Source organism: Macaca thibetana, chromosome 1, assembly GCF_024542745.1.
Source record: "Macaca thibetana thibetana isolate TM-01 chromosome 1, ASM2454274v1, whole genome shotgun sequence".
Taxonomy (NCBI): Eukaryota; Metazoa; Chordata; class Mammalia; order Primates; family Cercopithecidae; genus Macaca; species Macaca thibetana.
Genome location: NC_065578.1, coordinates 129,128,145 through 129,152,102, shown reverse-complemented (window position 1 = coordinate 129,152,102; position 23,958 = coordinate 129,128,145). Strand labels below are relative to the sequence as shown.

At 48.0% G+C, this 23,958-nt stretch overlaps 1 protein-coding gene across 2 annotated transcripts in view; it reads left to right on the top strand.

The window, feature by feature from the left end:
- The first annotated feature begins 3,675 nt into the window (after positions 1 to 3,675).
- Positions 3,676 to 23,958, top strand: part of IQGAP3 (IQ motif containing GTPase activating protein 3) — a 45,050-nt gene continuing 24,767 nt past the window's right edge. For both annotated transcript variants that reach the window (XM_050752355.1, XM_050752344.1), the window contains exons 1-15: positions 3,676 to 3,764; positions 7,038 to 7,125; positions 10,244 to 10,400; positions 10,687 to 10,764; positions 12,120 to 12,196; positions 12,972 to 13,039; positions 13,130 to 13,243; positions 13,484 to 13,662; positions 14,131 to 14,209; positions 14,795 to 14,958; positions 15,771 to 15,858; positions 17,892 to 18,055; positions 20,129 to 20,286; positions 22,338 to 22,459; positions 22,563 to 22,726. In XM_050752355.1, the coding sequence (XP_050608312.1) occupies positions 3,728 to 3,764; positions 7,038 to 7,125; positions 10,244 to 10,400; positions 10,687 to 10,764; positions 12,120 to 12,196; positions 12,972 to 13,039; positions 13,130 to 13,243; positions 13,484 to 13,662; positions 14,131 to 14,209; positions 14,795 to 14,958; positions 15,771 to 15,858; positions 17,892 to 18,055; positions 20,129 to 20,286; positions 22,338 to 22,459; positions 22,563 to 22,726 (1,737 nt within the window). In that variant the 5' untranslated portion in view covers positions 3,676 to 3,727. The remainder of the gene's footprint in view (positions 3,765 to 7,037; positions 7,126 to 10,243; positions 10,401 to 10,686; positions 10,765 to 12,119; positions 12,197 to 12,971; positions 13,040 to 13,129; positions 13,244 to 13,483; positions 13,663 to 14,130; positions 14,210 to 14,794; positions 14,959 to 15,770; positions 15,859 to 17,891; positions 18,056 to 20,128; positions 20,287 to 22,337; positions 22,460 to 22,562; positions 22,727 to 23,958) is intronic.

The window sequence follows — 23,958 nt, the reverse complement described above, 5'->3', positions numbered from 1 at the left end:
TATATGTGATTTGTTGTTGACCAAAACATTGTTATGAGGCTCATGACTGTATGTGCATATACACAGGAGTCCTATAACACATGAGACTCAAAGAAAGGTCAGATGATTGACGTTTATATAGCATCCCCAGCTACAGAAAGGAATAGAGGTTGGGACATCTCAGGGGTGGTGTTGATCCAAGTTATTGGAGGGTGAGGGGAGCAAGTGCATGGTGAACAGAGGTTGTCTGGCTAGGACAAACAAAAGTTATCTCAGAGCAGCCCTCTTCCTGATACAGATACTTTACTAATGTAGATTTCCTTTACAGATATAAATTTCTTTTATGAAAGGGACAACTTTTCAGAGCTACTCCTGTGTCTGCAGTTTCTCAGAATAACGTGCTCAAAATATGCCAAAGAAGTATAGTTTGAGGTGGCATATTACAGTTTCCTACAGTCATATTTTGGGGTGGTGTGTCCTGAGTCCCATGCCCAAGGCAGGCTAACCCAGCTGTCCGCAGCTTTTGCAGACAGCTGGGCCTTTGAGATGCTACCACAGCCTGGTCAGGGCCAAACATGCAGCTCAGTTTGTCCTTCACTCAGTAGGCTTCCCTTAAGAAGGGAGGATGATTTAGGGAGAGGGCAGGGACTGAAACTGTTCTCACCAAGGCTCCAATGACCTCCCAATTATCCAGCAACCATTTCTGAATCATTTTCTTGTTTGATTCCTTTCTGTATCCACCACATCCTTGCACTCTTTTTTTCACCTGGCTTCCGTAACGTTCTGTCTCCTGGCTCTCTCTTTCCTTCTCTGAAAATTCCATTTGCATCTCCTTTGCTGGGCCCTCTGTCTGCCTCTTAAATGCTAGTGTCCCCCAACGTGCTGCCCTTTGCTATTTTCTCTTCTTACTTTATATACTCTTCTAAGAACATTTCACTGACTCCTGTGATTTTAACACCACTGATGGACTGATAATTTCTAAATGTATACCTGTAGATGTAACCTGTCCAAGTGAAACTCACATTTCCCTAACTGTACCCTTCCCGTGTTCTCAGTGTTAATAGTAGACCAACAACCCAGTCTCTAAACCAGAAACCTAGGAGCCGTTCATTCTTGACTCCTTCTCTGGCTCTCAATCCCAGCCTGTTGATTCTACCTTTGAAATCCTCCTCTAGTATACCCTTTGTACTGCAGTCTCATGCCTTGGAGGTGGTATAGTATATAGTGGTTAAAAACTCAAGCTTGGGGCCAGGCGTGGTGGCTCATGCCTGTAACCCCAGCACTTTGGGAGGCTGAGGCAGGCAGATCACCTGAGGTCAGGAGTTTGAGACCAGCCTGGCCAACATGGTGAAACCCCGTCTCTACTAGAAATACAAAAAAATTAGCCAGGCATGGTAGTGGGCACCTGTAATCGCAGCTACTTGGGAGGCTGAGGCAGGAGAATTGCTTGAACTCAGGAGGTGGAGGTTTCAGTGAGCCGAAATCGTGCCAATGCACTCCAGCCTGAGTAACGGATTGAGACTTTGTCTCAGAAAACAACAACAACAACAACAACAAAAACTCAAGCTTGGAGTGCAACTATCTGCATTTAGCTCTAGTCTCTACCCATTATTAGCTGTGTGACCTTTCTAAGCCTCAGTTTCTAATCTGTACTGTAAAGATTAAATACGACAGTTCTTGTAAGATGATGCTAAATATAGAACCTATCATATAGTAAACACTATATGTTTGTTGGTCCATAACTCTGGTGTGGAGGAAATTCATCTCTACTCAACTTCTGTTTCAAGCCCTGATTCCACTGGGATGATGGGAACAATGTGAATCAGTTTGGGGATTTGCCCCCTCCTTTTCCCCAGGGTGGAGTCTAAGTAGGGGGAGGTATATGATGCCAAGGTGAGGCTCATCTGGTCCTCAGCCATCTATTCACAAAGGTGTCCACTGACACCTTCTTTCTTCTCATCTACCTGGCCCTTTCAAGCCCAGTGACCAAGCAGAAGAGGGGAGTCATTCATTCAGATACTTCCTTTCTGGCTAGGTCAGGAATTTCTGCAAAGTTGTCTATTGTCTGCCTGGTTTATTATACAACTGTTCTTTCTCAGGGTCCTGTACACCTAGGGTCCTTTCCAGGAAGCAAAGAATGGGACCCCAGGTGCCCTGAGCCACTAACATCTAGATTCTATTTCCCCCAGCTGGTGAGAAGTAAGGGGAATCCCTCAGATCTTCAAGGGGGCATCCGCTGTCTTCAAATCATACTTTTCCCAGTTTTGTCTCAGCCCTTGAGTCTCCTCTGTTCCTCTGAAGGCTTTAGGTATGGATTTCTGTTTTCTGTTCTTTCACATTCTCCTCTCCTACCTGCCCAAGCTATAAGCCTAGGCTGCTTGGTTGCTTGGATGGAGTGTGGGGAAAGGGTAAAAGGAGAAATACAAGATGGGGAAACCTATCAGATAATATTTTTTCAGCATAGTTGTTGGTGTCATAATTATTTTTTATTAGTTCAGGCTCTTTTTTTTTTTTTTTTTTTTGAGATGGAGTCTTACTCTGTCGTCCAGGCTGGAGTGCAATGGCACAGTCTCAGCTCACTGCAACCTCTGCCTCCCAGGTTCAAGCAATTCTCCTGCCTCAGTCTCCTGAGTAGCTGGGATTACAGGCATACACCACCATGCCCGGCTAATATTTGTATTTTTACTGGAGATGGGGTTTTGCCATGTTGGCTTGCCTGGTCTGGAACTCCTGACCTCAGGTAATCCACCCGCCTTGGCCTCCCAAAGTGCTGGGATTACAGGTGTAAGCCACCACGCCCAGCCTAGTTCAGGTTCTTATTATCTCTCTTCTGTGCTACTGCAGTAGCCTTCCAGCTGGTCTTTGTCCCTAGTCTCACCCCCTTCCAATCCCCTGCTATAAGATGGCTCTTTTTAAAAGACAAATCTGGCTCTGACCTATGTCTAAAGTGTTCCTTGGCTGGTGACTGTTCACCAGACCCCATGCCAGGGCCCTAGCATGGTGCCCAAGGTGCTACTGGACCTCACCCTGTGCCTCCAGGATCCCTTCTGGCCTCTCCCTGGCTGAGCTTTGTTCTCCTCTAAAACTGAACCAAGTATAAGTTCCCGAACTCACCTTCTTGTTCTTGCACATGCTGTTTCCGCTGACTGCACTGCCTGTCTTCTTCAATCTGATGAATTCTCTTTCATTTCTAAACCCAAATCAGCTGTCACCTCCACTAGGACGTCTTCCCTGTCATTCGCTGCTCTTAATCACAGCAATGACTCCCTCCCTCTGTGCATCACAGACCTCTAATTTATTTGACTGTATGTCTATCACTCGTGTCAGAACAGCAAACTTTTTTAGAGCATTCACTGCGCTTATACATCTCTGCATTCGCATCACTTAGCTTAGTGCGTAGCGCCAAGTAGGCCCACAAGTTAGCCAGACTTGGGAACACATAGGAAGCAGAGTAGGGGTTAATGGGAATACTAGTTGGAGACAAAGGCAGGGACAGCAGCTAGAATAAGACTGTTTAGCAGAAAAGGAGCCTGGGAGGAACAAGGCGAGGAACTGCTGTAAGGGGAACGGTACTGCCCCGGCCTGGTGCGCCTCTTCTCCCAGCACGTGGGCGGCCCCCCTCCGCGGCCTGGAACTACAAATCCCAGGATTCTCAGCGGTGTGAACAGGAAGTGTCCTGTCCGGCCGTGGCGACGGTGAGGGGCGGCGGCCCAACGGCGGGAGATTCAAACCTGGAAAAAGGAGGAACATGGAGAGGAGAGCAGCGGGCCCAGGCCGGGCAGCGTGTGAGTGCGGGAAGGGTCTGGGAAGGTCTCGCAGTGGTGCCGCTGGTCGGGGGCTTGGCTGTCCTGGGAGAGATTGGGGCGTGTGTCGGGCGTGGAGCCTGAGGGGCGAGGGCGGTGGGACTGCTCAGTGGGACGGGAGTCCTCAGCCCGGGCGCCGCGGGCCCGAGTGGAACTGTGAGCGGCGCATTGTCCCCCGAATAACGTGCTTTAAAGCTTACAAAGAATTTTCTCCCTATTTCCAAGTTCTGGGGTTCCGGAGTCGGGAGAATGTAGGTGGTCCTGATGGCTCCTTAAAATTCCGCAGTTACTGCTGGCTACCATACTTGTCCAGCGCTGCCACGGGACAAGACGCCTCAAGGGATCTGGGGGACTCTTGGGCTTTGAGATGCCGCTTTCGGACAATGCCTGTCAAACAGGGGGCTGAAATTACCCGGGCAGCTTGTTTGAAATGCAGATTCCCGGGACCTGTCCCAGAGCTTCAGTTCCAGAAGGTCTGGTTTGGGGCCCATAATCTGCATTTATAACAAGCACTGCTATGCTTCTTCCCCGACCCCAGGTGATTGTGAGGAAGATAGTCCCTGGGCCACATTTTCAAAAACACTGTTTTGTTTTTTTGTTTTTGTTTTTGTTTTTTTTTTGAGATGGAGTCTCGCTCTGTCGCCCAGGCTGGAGTGCAGTGGCCGGATCTCAGCTCACTGCAAGCTCCGCCTCCCGGGTTCACGCCATTCTCCTACCTCAGCCTCCCGAGTAGCTGGGACTACAGGCGCCCGCCACCTCGCTCAGCTAGTTTTTTGTATTTTTTTAGTAGAGACGGGGTTTCACCGTTTTAGCCTGGATGGTCTCGATCTCCTGACCTCGTGATCCACCCGTCTCGGCCTCTCAAAGTGCTGGGATTACAGGCTTGAGCCACCGCGCCCGGCCAAAAACACTGTTTTAGAGAGAGAGAGACGAGTTGGAAGGTTGGAAGGGGCAGAAAAGTTCTATCTGATTTTCTGAATGAAAGGCAAAACCTGCTCCTCCTTCCACCCCGCCCTTCCTCTCTATTAGGATTCAAAAAGCAAAGTCCATGTCCAGTCTTCTGTTAAAGGAAAACTAGTTCCAGACCTGAGAAGGACAGGAAAACCGTTTTTTGTTTTTTTATTTTTTTGAGACAGCCTGTGTATGTACAAAATCCCTCCCATCGCCCACAGTCCTCAGTTCATAACTCTGAGGTGATGTCATTTACTTACTGGTTTATTTTCCATGCTTAACAACCAACACTTGTTCCTTGTACACCCTGTTGGAGGAACTGATGGCTTTCCTGTGGTTGGCCAGTGTTTTCAAATCTGTATTTGGAGGGGGGTGTGTGTGTGTGCTCGCGCATGTGTTTTAATTTACTTAACTGCTCATTCAAATAAGCCCTGCCCTTGCCTGAATCATTGCAGAATATGCAATATAAGGAAATAGGATAAAAACCAGGAATGACATTAAGTACTGAGTCAAAGACAGATTGGCCAAGCTCTGCCTTTTTTCAAGCCCTCTGAGTTTATTTTCTTACTGTGTGTGTAGCTTTCTCTTACTCTTTCTGTTTGATTTTGTATCGTGTTTCTCAAGGAAAATAGAGAGAGGGGAGAGAAAGAAGGATTAAGGGAGGCTGTAACTAAGGTAAATTATGATTGCTGTCTCACTTGAGGGATTTGCTATTCTTGGGTTTGGAATCAGTACTCTGTATTTTATTTAGCTTGAAGATTCTTTTCCTCCTTGGGTGACCTATACCAAAAAAGGATAGTGAAGGTACCTTTGTGATCTTTTAAACTTTTCTTTGTCCTTCCACTTAATCTCAAGTGAGTGGCATGTTTCCCTCTGTTGGACTGCCTTTCTCCATGTTCTGCCTATTTATTCCTTAAGATCTAGTTCATAGCTAGAATCCTTTGCTTCCTCTGCTGCTTCCATTGTTTTTATTCATGGGCCATAATCATACTTATCACATTAGATTAATTTATTTAGATGTTTTTCTCTTCTAATAACAATAATCTTTCGGCGCTGTGGTTTACGCCTGTAATCCCAGCACTTTGGGAGGCCAAGGTGGGAGGATCACTTGAGCCCAGGAGTTCAAGACCAGCCTGGGCAACATGGTGAGACCCAGTCTCAACAAAAAATACAAGAATTAGCCAGACATAGTGGTGCCCTGTTTCAAAAACAAACCCACCAATAACTCTATTGTCCAGGCTGGAGTGCAGTGGCACCATCATGGTTCACTGCAGCCTAGAAGTCCTGGGCTCAGGTGATCCTCCCACCTCAGCCCTGCCCCGAGTAGCTGGGACTACAGGTGTGCACTGTCACTCCAGGCTAATTTTTGCATTTTTTGTCGAGACAGGGTCTCAACATGTTGCCTAGGCTGGTCTCAAACTCCTGGGCTTAAGTGATCCACCTGCCTCAGCGTCCAGAAATGCTGGGATTATAGGCATGAGCCACCATGCAGGCCTTTATCTCTGCATTTCTTAAGAGTAGGGGTCTGCTAGTCCAGTGCCTGGCATAAAGGAGGTATTGATGAATGAATAAATGAGTGAATGATGAATCCTGGTTGGTTCTATTACCTAACCTCTGAGAGAGTAACCAACAAGGATGACACAGGTCCAGTTCTTGGAGAACTCAGTCTAATTAGGGATAAGAAAAAGAGTTAAGTTTAAAGCCAAAGAAGGCTCTGGATGTCTCAGCTGGGAGGCACTGAGGGAAGTTCCATTAGTAGACTTGAGGAGGAAGAGGACAGGAAGATGGCTACAGAGGAAAAAGAAGTAATGCCTCCAGCACAGGAGGAGGCTGCCTATTAAAGGGTATCCTGGGAAGAGAAGGAGGGACACATGGGAGGTGCTTCAGGTCTCTGAGCAGGGTTGCCTAAACAAGTCCGTTGAGAAGACGCTTGGGCCGGGCACGGTGGCTCATGCCTGTAATCTCAGCACTTTGGGAGGCGGATCATGAGGTCAGGAGATTGAGACCATCCTGGCTAACATGGTGAAACCCCGTCTCTACTAAAAATACAAAAAATTAGCCGGGCCTGATGGTGGCACGCGCCTGTAGTCCCAGCTACTCAGGAGGCTGAGGCAGGAGAATGGCCTGAACCTGGGAGGCGGAGCTTGCAGTGAGCCGAGATCGCGCACTGCACTCCAGCCTGGGCGACAGGGCAAGACTCCGTCTCAACAAAAAAAAAAAAAAAAGAAGAAAAAAAAAAGACACTTCAATGCTAAGACCCCTGTAATGCTCTCTTCATTGACCTTATCCCGTTTAACTCCTCAGATGAACGCCTCACAGCTGAGGAAATGGATGAGCAGAGGCGGCAGAACGTTGCCTATCAGTACCTGTGCCGGCTGGAGGAGGCCAAGCGGTGAGCAGAGTCCAGGAAGATGGACTCTTTTCTGCTCTCCCTTTCCACCACCCCACCCTAGGCATCTGCCCCCAAAGCAAATGCAACAGATGGAGAGTCCGTCCTGTGGGAAAGGGCAAGCTGAAATAACTTTTTAATTTTTTTTTTGAAGCAAATCCCAGTCACATCATTTTACCCCCTATAAACTGCAATATGTATCTCCAAAATATGTGGACGTTCGCTTATCCAACTAAATTATTTAAATACTTGGAAGATCAATACCCAGCCCATTTTCAAATTTTCCTGCTTGTCTTAAAAAAAAAAAAAGAAATCTGTTTTTACAGTTATCTTATTCAAATAAGGATCTGAAAAGTTCACTAATTATATCTGCTTGTATGTCTTCTTTAATCCAGAGCAGCCCATCTCCTTTTTTCAGTTCATTGTATTATTGACTTGCTGAAGAAAACTGGGTCATTTTTCCTAAAGAATATCCTACATTTTGTCTCTATTTCTTTTCTTTCTTTCCTTTTGTTTTTTAGAGATGATTGTCTACTTGCTTTCTTATGTCATTCAACTTGTTCCTCTGTACCCTGTATTTCCTATAAATGAATGTTGGCTTAATTAGATTTGGGTTCAACATTTTTGATAAGCAACATGGTGAAACCCCATCTCTACAAAAAATACAAATACTAGTCAGGCATGGTGGCATGTGCCCATAGTCTCAGCTACTTGGAGGGCTGAGGAAGGAGGATTGCTTGAATCTGGGAGGTCAAGGAGGCAAGTCAGCCAAGATTGTGCCACTGCACTCCATCTGGGTGACAAAGTGAGACTGTGTCTCCAAAAACAAACAGGAAAACCTGGATGGGCGCTGTGGCTCACGCCTGTAATCCCAGCACTTTGGGAGGCCGAGGCGGGCAAATCACCTGGGGCCACGAGTTTGAGACCAGCCTGGCTGACATGGTGAAATCCTGTCTCTACAAAAAAATACAAAAAATTAGCTGGGCGCGGTGGTGCATGCCTGTAATCCCAGCTACTCAGAAGGCTGAGGCAGGAGAATCGCTTGAACTTAGGAGGCAGAGGTTACTGTGAGCTGAGATCGTGCCGCCGCACTCCAGCCTGAGTGAAAGAGTGAGACTCTGTCTCAAAAAGACAAAAACAAAAAAAAACCGTTTTTGACAAGAAGTCTTCATTAGTGTTGGTGGGTTTTTTTTCCCCTCCCTCAGATCTTTTTACCCCTTATATACTGTAATATATATATATATAAAAATGTGATATTTAACATATGTAAGATATGTGTTCTATATCACATCTTATAGAAAGAATACAATGTCTGCTTGTTTCAATTTTAGTGATGCTAAATCTGGGAGTTTAGGTGAAACCAACCTGATTTACACGCCATAAAATTTCCCATTAACTTTTCATCTAATGCCTTCATTCATTGTTGGTCTACATCAGAACTTATTATTTTATCAAGGGTGTAAAATGACTATTTTCTAGTTCTGTCATTTCTTCCATATTTACTAGCTGAAATCCTAAAGAACATTCCCTCATCATCTTTTTTTTTTTTTTTTTTTTTTTTTGAGACGGAGTCTCACGCTGTTGCCCAGGCTGGAGTGCAGTGGCGCGATCTTGGCTCACTGCAAGCTCCGCCTCCTGGGTTCACGCCATTCTCCTGCCTCAGCCTCCTGAGTAGCTAGGACTACAGGCGCTCGCCACCGCGCCCGGCTAATTTTTTGTATTTTTAGTAGAGACGGGGTTTCACTGTGGTCTCGATCTCCTGACCTTGTGATCCGCCCGCCTCGGCCTCCCAAAGTGCTGGGATTACAGGCTTGAGCCACCGCGCCCGGCCTTTCCTCATCATCTTAGGACTATTTGGTTACCCTAAAAGTCAATCTGTATAGGAAAAACAGGATACATACTTAATTTTTTGCTTTTAATCAATAGGATACTTTTAATTTTCTTAAAGGAAGTCAATAGGATGGGGCAATCAGGAAAAATCAGGTGTCTAAGGCAGGGAAGACATGGAACAATGTATTAACTGGCTCTCTTTTTGGAAACAGGTACTTTCCAATTAGACCCCAATATGTAGGGAAGTTTAGAGATTCCATCTGAGAAGACTTTAATCTCTCCCTTGTACAACCACCAGTAATAATAATACTTTACATTTATATTCAAAGTGTTTTCACATTTATTAGCTCATTTGATCCTGGCAGCTGCCCACTGAAGGAAATACAGGTGGCATTATCCTCATTTTGCAAATTGTGCAACTGAGGCTCACAGAGGTGAAGTAGGAGAGATGGTTGGAAAGCAGGCCTTCATACTCCAAGAGCTGTGGTCTTTCTGTTCCTTTGTGCTACTTCCCTTCCATCAGCCCCACTACCCTCATCATCATCAAAGCTGGGTTATGAGCCATGTAGATCATTCAGGCAGACCTTTCTGCACCCAGGTTCTCGGAGAACAATCCAGAATGAAAGAAGTGAGCACATTCTGTTTGGTTTAACAGTTAAAGATGTAACTAGGGCTGGGTGCGGTGGCTCATGCCTGTAGTCCCAGCACTTTGGGAGGCCGAGGCGGGTGGATCACTTGAGGTTGGGAGTTTGAGACCAGTCCAACACGGAGAAACCCCATCTCTACTAAAAATACAAAATTAGCCGGGTGTGGTGGCATGTGCCTGTAATCCTAACTACTCGGGAGGCTGAGGCAGGAGAATCACTTGAACCCAGGAGGTGGAGGTTGCAGTGAGCTGAGATCACGCCACTGCACTCCAGCCTGGGCAACAAGAGCAAGACGCCATCTCAAAAAATAAAAATAAAAAAAAGAAAAAAAGATGTAACTAGACTGAGCGAGAAGCTATGTAACAGTTAAGCCTCACTGAAGATGGGCAGATTCAGGATCTGTCAAGGAAGATTTGCTGGGTGGATGGGGCTGAGGGTTGGCCAATGCAGATATTTGGGGCAGCCTGGGAGAAAGTGGGAACAGACAGGCAATGGGCAGAGAGGGGAGCTGGAGGTAGGGCAGGAACAGGAAGCAGAGGAGGGTCAGGGGCCACTTAAAAGGAGGGAGAGAGGGAAGTTCCTGTTGTTCGAATAAATCACTGTGGTCTGCCAGAGTTTGTGAGAAGGTGCTCTCATGTTCGTAGCTGGATGGAAGCCTGCCTGAAGGAGGAGCTTCCTTCCCCGGTGGAGCTGGAGGAGAGCCTTCGCAATGGAGTGCTGCTGGCCAAGCTGGGCCACTGTTTTGCACCCTCCGTGGTTCCCTTGAAGAAGATCTATGATGTGGAGCAGCTGCGGTACCAGGTGGGAGGATTGGACTCCACCTTCTACCTACTTCCCTTCAAACGATCCCTTCTCCTCAAAGCTATGAGGGTACAGTGACCATATAACTTATTGTCCAAATCTGGATTAAAAAGGAGTGTTATTAATCTATGTTTTTTTGTGCTGGTAAGGATGGAAAATTCACAAGATACGGTCCTCTTGTTCCCCTCTGCCCATCTCTCCTGAATCTTTAAGCTGTAGTCTGGGCTGTACCCACAGGGAGTGCTGAGAACTGTGGAAATAGATTTTCTTTTTCCTTCCCTTTCAGGCAACTGGCTTACATTTCCGTCACACAGACAACATCAACTTTTGGCTGTCTGCAATAGCCCACATTGGTCTGCCTTCGGTAATACTGGGCCTGAAGATTGGTATTCATCTTTACTCCTTACCAGCCACCCCCCCACAATCCCATGCTTTATCTCCCTGGACCCTTTAGCCCTATTTCCATGTGTCTTCTAAACTAATCTAAGAGAACAGTTCCTTGCAGCTGTGTGTCTTTGAATCGGGTTATCTTTTCTCTGCCTCCTCTTCCCTGTGAATGAAAGGAGGTAAAGTTTCCCTGGCCTGAGTGGCACGGTTCCCATTATGCAGTAGGGGGTGCAGGAGGGCCTGCTATGTCATGCTCGTATTGGCCAGCCCTATCTCCACCAAATTTCACAGTGTGAAGCAAGGGTATACACATCCCTAGGTGGTAGACTTTGAATTAGAAGCCTAGGTCCAAAATCCCAACTGGACACATGATTTCATTCTTTGAACCTCAATTTGTTATTTGTCTATAAAATGGGGATAGTGAGCCCTGCCTTGTCTACCTTACAATGTTGTCAGGAGGATCACATGGTCTGTGTGAACTCCCTTTGTGAATTGTGAAGAGGTATACAAATGAAGGCATGATAGGATTCTACAATGTATGGTTTCTTTCTGCTTTGTTTTTCTTCGCTGTAGAAAGGAACTATAATACAGGAATCAGCAGTAAAGAAAGACACTTTAATGGGAGGCAGAAGCAATAGATGTCATGTGTCTTCAGTGGGACTGGAATACTCTAGGTCTCTAAATTTGGTCTTTTATTGTGAATCTAAATGTAACGAAGATATATTGAGGTTAGGCCTCATTACAGTTGTCAGGTGGCATTGAGAAGCCATACCTGGTGCCACTCGGTTCTTAGAAGGTCTCTCATTGATCAGAAGCTGCTGGTTTGGAGACAGGGATAACAGCCTGACACTTTTGTGGTTCTTGGCAATACATGCCTCATTGGGCCCTCCATGGGAGTAGGCCAGCTCTCCAGCATGCCACCTCTCTGGCAAGGGTATAAGGTGAGGCATGCAGGCTCACTGTAGACATCTGGAAGACAACTGGGGGCTTGTTTTTTTTTTGTTGTTGTTGTTGTTGTTGTTGTTGTTATTATTTTTGGAGGATATGGCTTATATCCTGTAGCCTTGATAGCCTTATCTGGTGTTTGGTTAATCCAGGGCACCCTAGGACTATGTGTCTGTGACTGAGCCTTGGCTTAGTATGCATCCGCAGTGCCTTTCTTTTATACTTTTTTGACTTGAAATGGTTGGGGGAGACTGACCTAGATACCCCAGGTAACAAGGGAGCGCACACCTCAGGTTGGAGAGGAAGACCCATGCCTCGGCACCCCCCTCCATATTTGGTGCTGCTTAAAGGTTCCCAATGGCAGTAACTGACTGGTTTCTCTTCTAGACCTTCTTCCCAGAGACCACAGACATCTATGACAAAAAGAACATGCCCCGGGTAGTCTACTGCATCCATGCTCTCAGGTGAGAAACCTCAAATTTTATCATCCAGGTTCCTCTAGGTGGATGCAACCAACAATCAGCAGCAACAAACTCAGCGAGAAGGATGAAGGGTAGAGCACAGGGAGCCCTGCTCAGGCGAGTGAGCTTTCAGATTTTCAGAGTTGTGTTTAGATTTGTGTGCATGTCTGTGGCACATTTATGTATGGCCTGTGTGGGTGAAGGGGAAGGGCAAGCAGGGTACCAGAGGCAGGAAGGTAGCAGGGTAGGGCCTTCAGTGTGTAACTGGGCATAAAGGAATCAGAACAGGACCTATTGAGAGCAACACAGGCAAGCCACTTAGTGTGGATGGTGTAGGCTCTTTGGTCCTACTTACAGCCAGCCATCAGCAACCAGTTGGCTAAATCACAGCAAGTGACTGACCAGTTCCTTGTGTTTCTCTTTCTGACTTCATTTCTCATGTCCCTTTGTGCCCCTGTGCCTTAGCTCAGCAGGTATCTGCTCTGTGCCCTTCCTCTCCTCTGTCTCCATTGAGTGACCTGCTACTGCAATGTGGCCTTATCTGTGAAGCCTTCCTAATCCCCTCAGACCCCCAACACCATCTTATTGACCTTCTGCAGCACTTTCCTTGGGCTGATTTATGGTCATATTTCTTTATGTGGGTTGGGGATGACTTGAGGACAGGCGCTGAGTGGTCTTCATCTCTAGGTCCCCATAGTATCTCCTTCAAACCCATCGTGGGCAGAGTGTCAAAACGAATAGGCCCCAGTGCCTTCCAATGCCTTCCATTTTTTCCTAGTCTATTCCTCTTCCGGCTGGGATTGGCCCCTCAGATACATGATCTATACGGGAAAGTGAAATTCACAGGTAAGCCCAGCTCCTTCCCCTACCACCGCAGCCTGGGCAGGGTCTTGGGGGTTCTGGACCTGATGAAGGGCACCTGTGGCATCATTGCAGCTGAGGAACTCAGCAACATGGCATCCGAACTGGCCAAATATGGCCTCCAGCTGCCTGCCTTCAGCAAGATCGGGGGCATCCTGGCCAATGAGCTATCAGTGGATGAGGCTGCAGGTAAGGACTAGGCTCTGCCCTGCCAGGAGTAGAGCCAGTGGGTATGGGAGGGCTCCAAGCCTCACAGCCATTGGATGGATTCTGGCCAGCCCTCGTCCACAGATAGGGCCATAAGGCTACCTGGTTTGCCTGGCCCCTGAGGGTGGGAAAAAGGATGACGTTAGAGTGTCCTGCTACCGGTTGCGCTCCAGTCTGGGGTTCACTCTGGCCTCCTGACCTTGTTTCCATGCCCCCTCCCAGTCCATGCAGCTGTTCTTGCCATCAATGAAGCAGTGGAGCGAGGGGTGGTGGAGGACACCCTGGCTGCCTTGCAGAATCCCAGTGCTCTTCTGGAGAATCTCCGAGAGCCTCTGGCAGCCATCTACCAGGAGATACTGGCCCAGGCCAAGATGGAGAAGGCAGCCAATGCCAGGAACCATGTAAGGAGTAGTCTTGGGTTGCAGGGACCGAAAAGTTGAGTGGCTGGAAAGTCTTGAGTGAAACCAGGACTCCTGTCTGTCATGTCTCTAGGATCCAAAATTGCTTCTTAGAGAAACCATAACTTGCCAGTGATTTTAGAGAAATAGGAAAGGAACTTGGAAGAATGATGAAAATTCAGAAAAGAAGACTAGAGAAGAGGTTCTTGGGGGATGATCTTCAGGGAAGCCTGAGAAGGGCGCTGGAATGTAGAACAGAATGAGATTGGACTGGAGGTTCCAAAGGTTGGTTTGGCTTAAATGTGTCAGTGCCAGGTGTTTAGACCCCACAATTTTCTGAATTCTGAGCAGACTGACCTTTGGCCTTGGGAAGGTCCCCAGAAGAAGAAATAAGTGTAGCCAGGGAGGGAAGAGCAGGACAAGAAGATTGAATTGGGTTTCGCAGATTCCCTCTCAATGGAGTTTTTGCAGGATGAAAGAGAAAGCCAGGACATCTATGACCACTACCTAACTCAGGCTGAAATCCAGGGCAATATCAACCATGTCAACGGTAAGAGAGATCAGGCAGGAGTGGTTTGGGGGTGCCCTCAGGGTAAGCCCCGGCACTGGGAGGTTGGGGGATAGCTTTTCTCAAGCCAGAAAGCCCTGTGGTCTCACTTGGGCCAACTCTTGCCTCTGGGAAAGATCAGAGTCCAAGGAGTATGTGCACTGCTTTCTGGCCATCAGTGTCTAGAGGAGAAGTAGTGTGTCCAGGAAGTTTCTGTCTGACTGGAGAACCACAGAGAGGAGCAGCTCTTGCTGCTGGGGGGAAGTTGGACTGGGGTCCTTCAAGAGGAGCAGTGTGGATAATACATGAGGAAGGGGGATCTGGGTAGGAGCTGTGTGAAGGCTCAGGATAGGTAGGCATTTGCCTGTTTGGGTGAGGATATCCCTGGGGTTTGGGGTGGTGAAGTGAGAAGGCTGTGAAGACCAAGCTGAAGAATTTGGGCTGAACCAAATGGGCCTAGGAACCAAGGGGGAAAGGGTCGGGGTAACTCCGGGCAGGCAAGAAGGGGGCAGATTCCTGGAGCTGGACTAGGGGATTATGAGAGGTGGCTTTCTCACACTGTCTGTTATGGAGTCTCTTTTTTTTCAGTCCATGGGGCTCTAGAAGTTGTTGATGACGCCCTGGAAAGACAGAGCCCTGAAGTCTTGCTGAAGGCCCTTCAAGACCCTGCCCTGGCCCTGCGAGGGGTGAGGAGGGACTTTGCTGTCTGGTACCTGGAGCAATTGAGCTCAGACAGAGAGCAGAAGGCACAGGTTAGCCTCTGTCTATTACCTACCACCCCCTCTATGTGACTGTAGAATGGGAGAGGGCCTCTTACTCAGGGATCACCACTGTTGGTCCTTTGTATTCTGTAAGTGCTGACTGCATGTTTAAATGGTTAAATCACCCCAAGGCCTAGTAGACCAGACTGATCAGCTTCTGTCCCTGAGAGTCCCCCAGACTGACCAGGAGGAACCCAAGGACAGTCGCATAGGCAGTAATGTGCTCCCCCATTGCTGAACTGGTGCCTCCACTTAGCAATCTTGTTTTTAACGCAGTTGACTTTTCCCCCGACACTATTTGTGTTGTCTGTGTTGTTATTTTACATGCTTGCTGAGCAAGAAAGGTTAAAGATGAGTTAATAGGGCTGGGCACTGTGGCTCACGCCTGTATTCCCAGCACTTTGGGAGGCTGACGCAGGTGGATCACTTGAGGTCAAGTCTTTGAGACCAGCCTGGCCAATATGGTAAACCTGTCTCTACTGAAAATACAAAAATTAGCCTGTGTGGTGGCACGCGCCTGTAATCCCAGCTACTCGGGAGGCTGAGACAGAGAATCGCTTGAATCCAGGAGGCGGAGGTTGCAGTAATTCGAGATTGTGCCACTGCACTCCAGCCTGGGCGACAGAGCAAGACTCCATCTCAAAAAAAAAAAGGTTAATAAGGATGAGTGAGCCAGCCTAAAGGGGAGAGGTATGATTGAGGTTAGGTGGCTGGGTAGACCTGGGAGCTCATGCTGGCAGCTTGTAAACCATGGTCTTGGCCCCAGAAGGACTCCATTCTACTGTATCTCTTCCCTCTCTTAGGAGCTGGGCCTGGTGGAGCTTCTGGAAAAGGAGGAAGTCCAGGCTGGTGTGGCTGCAGCCAACACAAAGGGTGACCAGGAACAAGCCAGTAAGTCATCTCCAGGTCTGAGGCCTGCTCTGTGCATATCTTTGGCTCTTAGAAGAGTATCCCACCTCTTTGCTGGCTTCTGTGTTGGGCAGTGCACACTGCTCTGCTGCTGCTTCCAGCCTGGCTAGGGACTTCTCCCCTCACATAATCTGCTGTATTCCTGCTGCCTGGGGGGACACTACAGATAAGTTCATTAAGAACTTAGAGATAATGACATGCCAATACTGCACTGGGTCGGTCTCCTGGGGCAGGCAGTTTTCTTCCAGGTAGTTTACCTATAATTTTGAGTTTCAACCCGCTTGAATTCCTTTGGCTTCTGAAATGTAGTAATTTTCTAGAATATGAGCAAGAAGCTCATATTCTAACTCCGTTTCCCTTGAAAACATTATATACAAATTATAATTCTTTTTTGTTTGTTTTTGCTTTTGTTTGAGACAGAGGCTCACTCTACTGCCCAGACTGGAGTGTAGTGGCACAATCTCAGCTCACTGCAACCTCCACCTCCTGGGTTCAAATGATTCTCTTGCCTCAGCCTCCTGAGTAGCTGGGTTGACAGGCATCTGCCACCATGGCAGGCTAATTTTTGTATTTTTAGTAGAGGTGGGGTTCTTTGTGTTGGCCAGGTGGGTCTCAAACTCCTGGCCTCAACTGAGCTGCCTACCTTGGCCTCCCAAAGTGCTGGAATTACAGGCATGAGTCACTGGGCCCGGCCACAAATATAATTATTTATTACAAGAATGCGAGTTAGTAATTGTCTTCCTCCAAGAGATCTATCTGCACTGCAAGTATGAAGAGAAACAGTGCTGAGGCAAAATGCAGTAGCCTGTGGACATTAGACCTGTTACAGTTGCTTGCCTTAGTCTGGACTTGCTGTCAGGTTTAGAGGTTGCTCAGTAACCATTTGCCTTCGTCTAACAGAGCTTTCCAACATTCACTAGCTTTCAGTAGCCCCCAGGCCACTCCTGACTGGCTGCTTTCCTAATCTGCTCAGTTCATTCCCGATTGCCGATTGCCGCTGCCAGAGTAATCTCTGAAGCACAGATCTGATCTTATCTCCCTTGTTGAACATCTTCAGACCTTCATGGATTCTTGCATTATTTAGCCCACACTTTAGTCCTGTCTGTTTGTCCTGGCAGATAAGACCTTTCCAGAGTTCTTCGCCAGCTCTTCTGTTCACATTCCACCCAGTTCAGCCTAGCAAACTGTCTATTCTCCCTAGATTGCCCTCCAGCCTTTCCCGTCACCGGCCTCTGGTCCTTTGGGTTACATTTCTCCCGCATTCTCACCTGTTGATAAGCAGGTGAAAACATTCTCCAGAGCTGTCTCCAAGGCTTCCTCCTCTGTGAAGTCTTCCTGCTCTGCCAGCCAGAATTCCTCCTCCCCTGCTCTGCCATAGCATTGTGTGGGGGTTGGGGGAGGTGGACTTCTAACATGACATTGACAGCAGTGCACTGTAAGTACTTTGGTATCCTTAGCTCTTCCCAGTAGATTGTGCTCTCCTTGATGCCAGTGCCCCTATCTGCTTGGCATTTTGTTAGCCACGGAGTTTGTAAACTCAGACTACGTTGAGGCACCACAGCCCCTTTTAAGCTTACTGCTGCCCTTTGCAGCAAACGGCTCCACCTTGGAACTGGTTCCTTATTTCTCTGTGCTGTCATCAAGCCTTGGTCCCTAGAGCCCCCTGACTAACCTCATCTTAGTTACGCTCCATAGCCACCTGTCAATCTTGTGCTCACCACCTTAGGAACTCACCCTCTGCCATGACAGCCACTCTGTGTTACATGCTGAGCTACTCAATTTCAAGGCCTGACAAATTGCTTCTTACAGAGCCTCTTCTTAAAGGGACCCAGCCCCTTTTCTTCCTGAACATTTAGAAATGCATTTTAAACCTAGCAGAAAACCTCACAGGTTTTTCAGAGCAGTTACAAAGCAATTTCCCCACCAAGATCCCCCAGCAGAGCCTAGTTGGTCAGGAGAGTGGAGATGCCACTGAATGCCCAGCCTGTACAACCTGTTGCTCTCCTCCCTTGCAGTGCTCCATGCTGTGCAGCGGATCAACAAAGCCATCCAGAGGGGAGTGGCGGCTGACACTGTGAAGGAGCTGATGTGCCCTGAGGCCCAGCTGCCTCCAGTGTACCCTGTTGCGTCAGCTATGTACCAGCAGGAGCTGGCAGTGCTCCAGCGGCAGCAGCAGGGGGTAAGCCCCAGAAATATGGGTCTAGCTCTGCAGCCCCCAAGTAGTTGGAGGGATCAGGACAGGCAGCCCAGGCCACCCTCTTGTGAGTGCAATATGAGATGCTGGCACAAGATTAGGATGGGGAAAGAGCTACCATCCCTGCCTTACTGAGCATATTTTAATAGCCATTACCTTGAGCAAACACTGCTTTATATACTCACTTAATCCTTAAAAAGACCCTATGAGGGAGGCATTCTGTTTTAAAGATGGGGAAACTGAGATGCAGAGGTTAAGTCACTTGCCCAACACAGCTGTGAGTGCCAGTGCTGGGAGTGGATGCAGGGGCCCATGCTTTGAACCACTTCGCTGTCCCACCTCGTCCCAGTCCATACCTCTTCTCTGACAGTGAAGTGACAGGGCCCTCACTTAGGGACTTTTAGTCTGTCGGAGGAGTTAGAATACACCTGAGGGTCCAAAGAGAGACACAGGGAGAGAAGAGCAGATGACATAGGTGGAAGAAGTCTTCAGACCAAGGAAATGGAGGAAGCAGAGCTGGAAAAGCTTCCTGGAAGAGAATCAATAGAGAACTACACCCACAGCAGGTGTTTATAGAGCGTCTACTCCCAGCATGACTTGGATACAGGCACAGCCCTCAGGAAAGGCATATAAGAAGTAAAGCATTGTGACTAAAGTTGTGGACTTTTGAGCTGGGCTGCATGAGTTCAAATCTGGCTCTGCTAGTTCTTAGCTATGTGACATTGGGCAAGTTAATTACTTTCTCTGCTGCTCAATTTCTTTGAATATAAAATGTGAACAATAATATGTTTACCTCAGGCTATAGGATTAAATGAAGTAACATATTTGCTTAGAGAAGAACCTGGAAAGTAAGCTTTAGCTATTAATATTATTGTTGTTGATGTTCACAACATTCTGTTAGGAGAAGATAGGAAGGGGGCTGGACATGGGGGTTCACGCCTACAATACCGGCACTTTGGGAGATCCAGGCAGGCAGATCACTTGAGACCAGGAGTTCAAGACCAGCCTGGCGAACATGGTGAAACCCCATCTCTACTAAAAATACAAAAATTAGCCAGGTGTGGTGATGGCGCACACCTGTAATCCCAGCTACTCCAGAGGCTGAGGCTCAGAGATCTCTTGAACCCGGGAGAGCCAACATTGCGTCACTGCACTCCAACCTGGGCCACAGAGTGAGACTCTATCGCAACAAAAAAAGAGAAGAAAATAGGAAGGGTGCTCTAAACAGAGGGCACAGCATAAGCAGATGTTTGAAAAGGAGAAGAAGGCAGGGCAGGGAAATGGGGCCAGAGCTTTTTGGGTGTGTGGTGCAGTGCAGTGTGGAGGCGACCACTCCATTTTCATCTCTGCATACCCAGGGCCTAGTGCAGTTCAATTTTTTTAAATTTTATTTTAAGACAGGGTCTGACTCTGTCACCCAGGCTAGAGTGCACTGGCATGATCTCGGCTCATTGCAACCTCCACCTCCTGGGTTTAAGCGATCCTCCTGCCTCAGCCTCCCGAGTAGCTGGGACGACAGGTACGCGCCACCATGCTCAGCTAATTTTTGTATTTTTAGTAAAGACAAGATTTTGCCATGTAGGCCAGACTGGTCTCAAACTCCTGAGCTCAAGCGATCTGCCCATCTTGGCCTCCAAAGTGCTAGGATTACAGACGTGAGCCACTGCACCTGGCTAATGCAGTTCTTGATGTGCAGTAGGGACCAATGGGAGCTGGTAGAGCTTACTTGTTAAGTGTGGGCTTTGAAATCAGGCAGCTCATTTTGACTTACATTATTGGTTGTGGGCTCATCCATGAAATGGGGATATTAATGGTACTATGGTTCTATTGTCGGCTTATTATGAAAATTAAATGATAATGTATGTGAAGTACTTATAATTGAGCACATAGTAAGTATTCTCAAGCATTTCGTATGATGATTATTAGTGAATGAATCAGGCCACTGGGGTTTTGGGATAGAGACACTGGGATATTTGAGAACCTTGGGGGCAGGATGGTGAATAGGCCTTTAGACCTTTCACCTGCCCACTTGGGAACTGGCCCTCCCACCCATTGTAGGAGCTTGGCCAGGAGGAGCTCTTCGTGGCTGTGGAGATGCTCTCAGCTGTGGTCCTGATTAACCGGGCCCTGGAGGCCCAGGATGCCAGTGGCTTCTGGAGCAGCCTGGTGAACCCTGCCACAGGCCTGGCAGAGGTGGAAGGAGAAAATGCCCAGCGGTGAGAAAGGCTTAGCTACACATTGGGAGTGAGGGATGGGGGAATGCAGCCAAGACTCAGCAGTCTTCTGTTGGAGAATTGCCTTGTGTATGATGTCCCATTCTTGGGCCCAGGCCCACCCTCTGGGTCTGTTCACAGTTCCCTCGCCTGTGTTTCTTCCTGGGAGTGGATGGGGTCACAGTCATTCCTCTTTTCTTCCTTGATTCATTCTTTCCTAGCAGATGTTTGAGTACTGACCCATGTGCCAGATATTACTCTAGGTGCTGGGGAAACACCAGTGAACAAAACACTTTCTGCTCTTGTCTAACTTACATGCTAGTAGAGGGAGACAGATGATTAGAAAAGAAGATGAGGTGGCCGGGAGCAGTGGCTCATGCCTGTAATCCCAGCACTTTGGGAGGCCGAGGCAGGAGGATCACCTGAGGTCAGGAGTTTGAGACCAGCCTGACCAACATGGAGAAACCCCATCTCTATTAAAAATACAAAATTAGCTGGGCGTGGTAGCACATGCCTGTAATCCTAGCTACTCTGGAAGCTGAGGTAGGAGAATCACTTGAACCCGGGAGGCAGAGGTTGTGTTGAGCCGAGATTGCACCATTGCACTCCAGCCTGGGCAACAGGAGCGACACTCCGTCTCAAAAAAAAAAAAAAAAAAAGAAAGAAAGAAAAGAAAAGAAGAAGAGGCATAGAGAAAAATAAAATAAAATAGGGCAAAGTGAGTAACGGGTAGAGACATAGTAGGGACGGTTTTTCTGTTTTACATAATGTAGTTATGCAAAGCCTCTTTGCTGAGGAGGTCATTTTGAAAGAGACCTAAAGGGCATAAATGATTGCCATGAGTCTATCTGGGGCAGAGGCCTTGAGAAAGCAATGTGCATGGTGTGTTCAAAGAACACCAAGAAGCCAGTGTGGTGGAGTCAAGTGAAGAAGAAAGAGGAGTGGGAGATGAAGACCAAGTAGCCAAGGCCTGACCATGTAGGACTCTGGTTTTTACTCTGAGTGAGGAAGGAAGCCATGGGAGGGTTTTGAGCCAGGAGGGAGTTGATCTGACCTATTTCATTTTTTTTTTATTTTTAGAGACAGGGTCTTGCTCTGTCACCCAGGCTGGAGTGTAGTGATGCAATCACGGCTCACTGCATCCTTGAACTCCTGACTCAAGTGATCCTCCTGACTCAGCCTCCCAAGTAGCTAGGACTATAGGCACATGCCACCATGCCTGGCTAATTTTTTAATTTTTTGTAGAGATAGGATCTCTATGTTGCCCAGGCTGGTCTTGAACTCCTGGGCTCAAACTATCCTCCCATCTTGGCCTCCTAAAGTGTTGGGATTACAGGTGTGAGCCACCATGCCCAGCAATCTGATCTACGTAACAGGATCTTTCTGGCTGCTGTGCTGAGAATTGACTGCAGGGGTACAAGGGGAAAGTAGGGAGACCTGTTAGACAGCTATTGGAGTAATCTAGGCAAGAGATGATGGGGGCTTGGCCTTGAGCGGTAGTGGAGATGGGGAAGAGGAGTCAGATTTTGGATACATTTTGAAAGCAAACTGACAGGATTTGGTCATATAATAGATATGGGGTATAAGAGAGAATGGAATTAGGTATGACTCCAAGATTTGGGGCAAGATGGGAGAGATAGTGGGACACGCAGGTTAAGCAGGGGAATCAGTTCAGATGTGAGCTGTTGGGTTTGAGGTGCTTGTTAGACATTCACTTGGAAATCACAAGGAGCTGGCTGGGATAAATGAATGGGCTGGAGATGTGCTTTCGGGAGCATATGGTGTTAAAGTCATGAGATTGGGTGAGATCACCTACAGTGTGAGTATGGAGAGAGAAGAGGTCTGGAGACTGAAGACTGGGGTGCTCCCATGTTTAGATGTCAGGGAGGAACCAGCAGGGGTGTCTCAGAAAGAACAGCCTGTGAGGCAAGAAGAGAACTAAAAGAGTGTGGTGTCCTGGAGGTCAAGTGAGGAAAATCGTTCAACTCTTTCCCCTGACTTCTGGCTGATGATTTACATGCTACTCACCTCTCTGCCCTTCACCCCGCTGCCAGTTACTTCGATGCCCTGCTGAAATTGCGACAGGAGCGTGGGATGGGTGAGGACTTCCTGAGCTGGAATGACCTGCAGGCCACCGTGAGCCAGGTCAATGCACAGGCCCAGGAAGAGACTGACCGTGAGTATAGTCTGGAGCTGGGTGGAGATGGCCCAACTTAGGCAGCCTGTCCCTTAGCCGTAAGTCTAGGGGCCCCCCACACACCTAGATCTCTGTTTCTTAGGGGTCCTTGCAATCAGCCTCATCAATGAGGCTCTGGACAAAGGCAGCCCTGAGAAGACTCTGTCTGCCCTACTGCTTCCTGCAGCTGGCCTCGATGATATCAGCCTCCCTGTCGCCCCTCGGTACCATCTCCTCCTTGTGGCAGCCAAAAGGCAGAAGGCCCAGGTGAAGTTAGGGCTGGTCATCAGAGCAGGAAGAACATTCTCTGTGGGTTGCACTGTACCCAGTCTGGCAGAGCTCTATTCTGATGGACACAATGGCTTCTGGGTGGGGGTCGGGGGGTGTTCCAATCTGGTAAAGAAGGATGGCCCCCATTGCCAGGGCAGTGGACAGTCCATGGGAAGAGCACAGACCTGGGAGCCAGAGAACCAGGCTGGATTTCCCACTCTGACCCTTAGTGACCATGTGACCTTGAGCAAATCCCTTGATATCTCTGAGCTCTATTTACTCATCTGTAAAGTACTGCCTACCTGGTCCTACCCAGCTCCCAGAATGAGGGTGAAAATTAAATGAATTGACAAATGGGGCAGGATTTTGAACCTGAAACGCCCTGAGTATATTGCAGTAGAGAGTGGTTGAGAGCCCAGGCTCCTGGGCCAGACTACTGGAGCCTACGTCCTGGCAGCCTGACCCTGCACGTGTTACTTAACCTCTCTGTGCCTCTGTTTCATTACCTACAAGCTTGTGGCAGTAATGAGCGTATCTCATAGTTATGGGGTGTAAGTGAGATAATATGACAGTAGTACTGGCTAACATTCATTGAGTCCTCACTCTGCGCCAAGCATCATTTTATGTGCTTTACAAGTATTAATGCATAAGAAAGTGCTTTAGAATACTGCCTGGCACATAGTCAGTACTCAATAAAATGTTAGTTTACAAAGTCTATTATTAATGAGGAGAGTTGGGAAGGAGTAGAATCTGGGGTTGTGTGAGGCAAGGAAGGGTTCAAGCCTTTATCAGTCTGACAGTGTGGCAGGCATGGGATTACTTAACCTGTGGCCTCATGTAATCTTCCCACTACCTTGTCGGGTAGAGGAGTGTGGAGCAAGAAAAGGAAAGAGAAGGTAAAAGTCATGGTCAGGATCAGCCTGAGAAGTTGCAATGAGGCCTAGGGGAGTGGGGCATGGGGGCAGGTAGGTGGAGCCTCCAGTGTGGGCTATCCCTGGACATGACTGAGGCACAAGAGCACGGAATTGAGCTGTTGAGAAGGTGGTGGATGCTGAGGGTTTGAGGAGCTATGCAGAGCCTCTGTGGTTCTGGAGGTGCTGTGGCCAAACTGAGTAGAGTTAAAAGCCCAGCAGGAAAAGAGAGCCTTCTGAGCCTGGCCACATCCCGGGGAACCACATGCCACACGTGCCCACACACAGGACAGGGAGCTGAGTAGAGATCACTGTCCC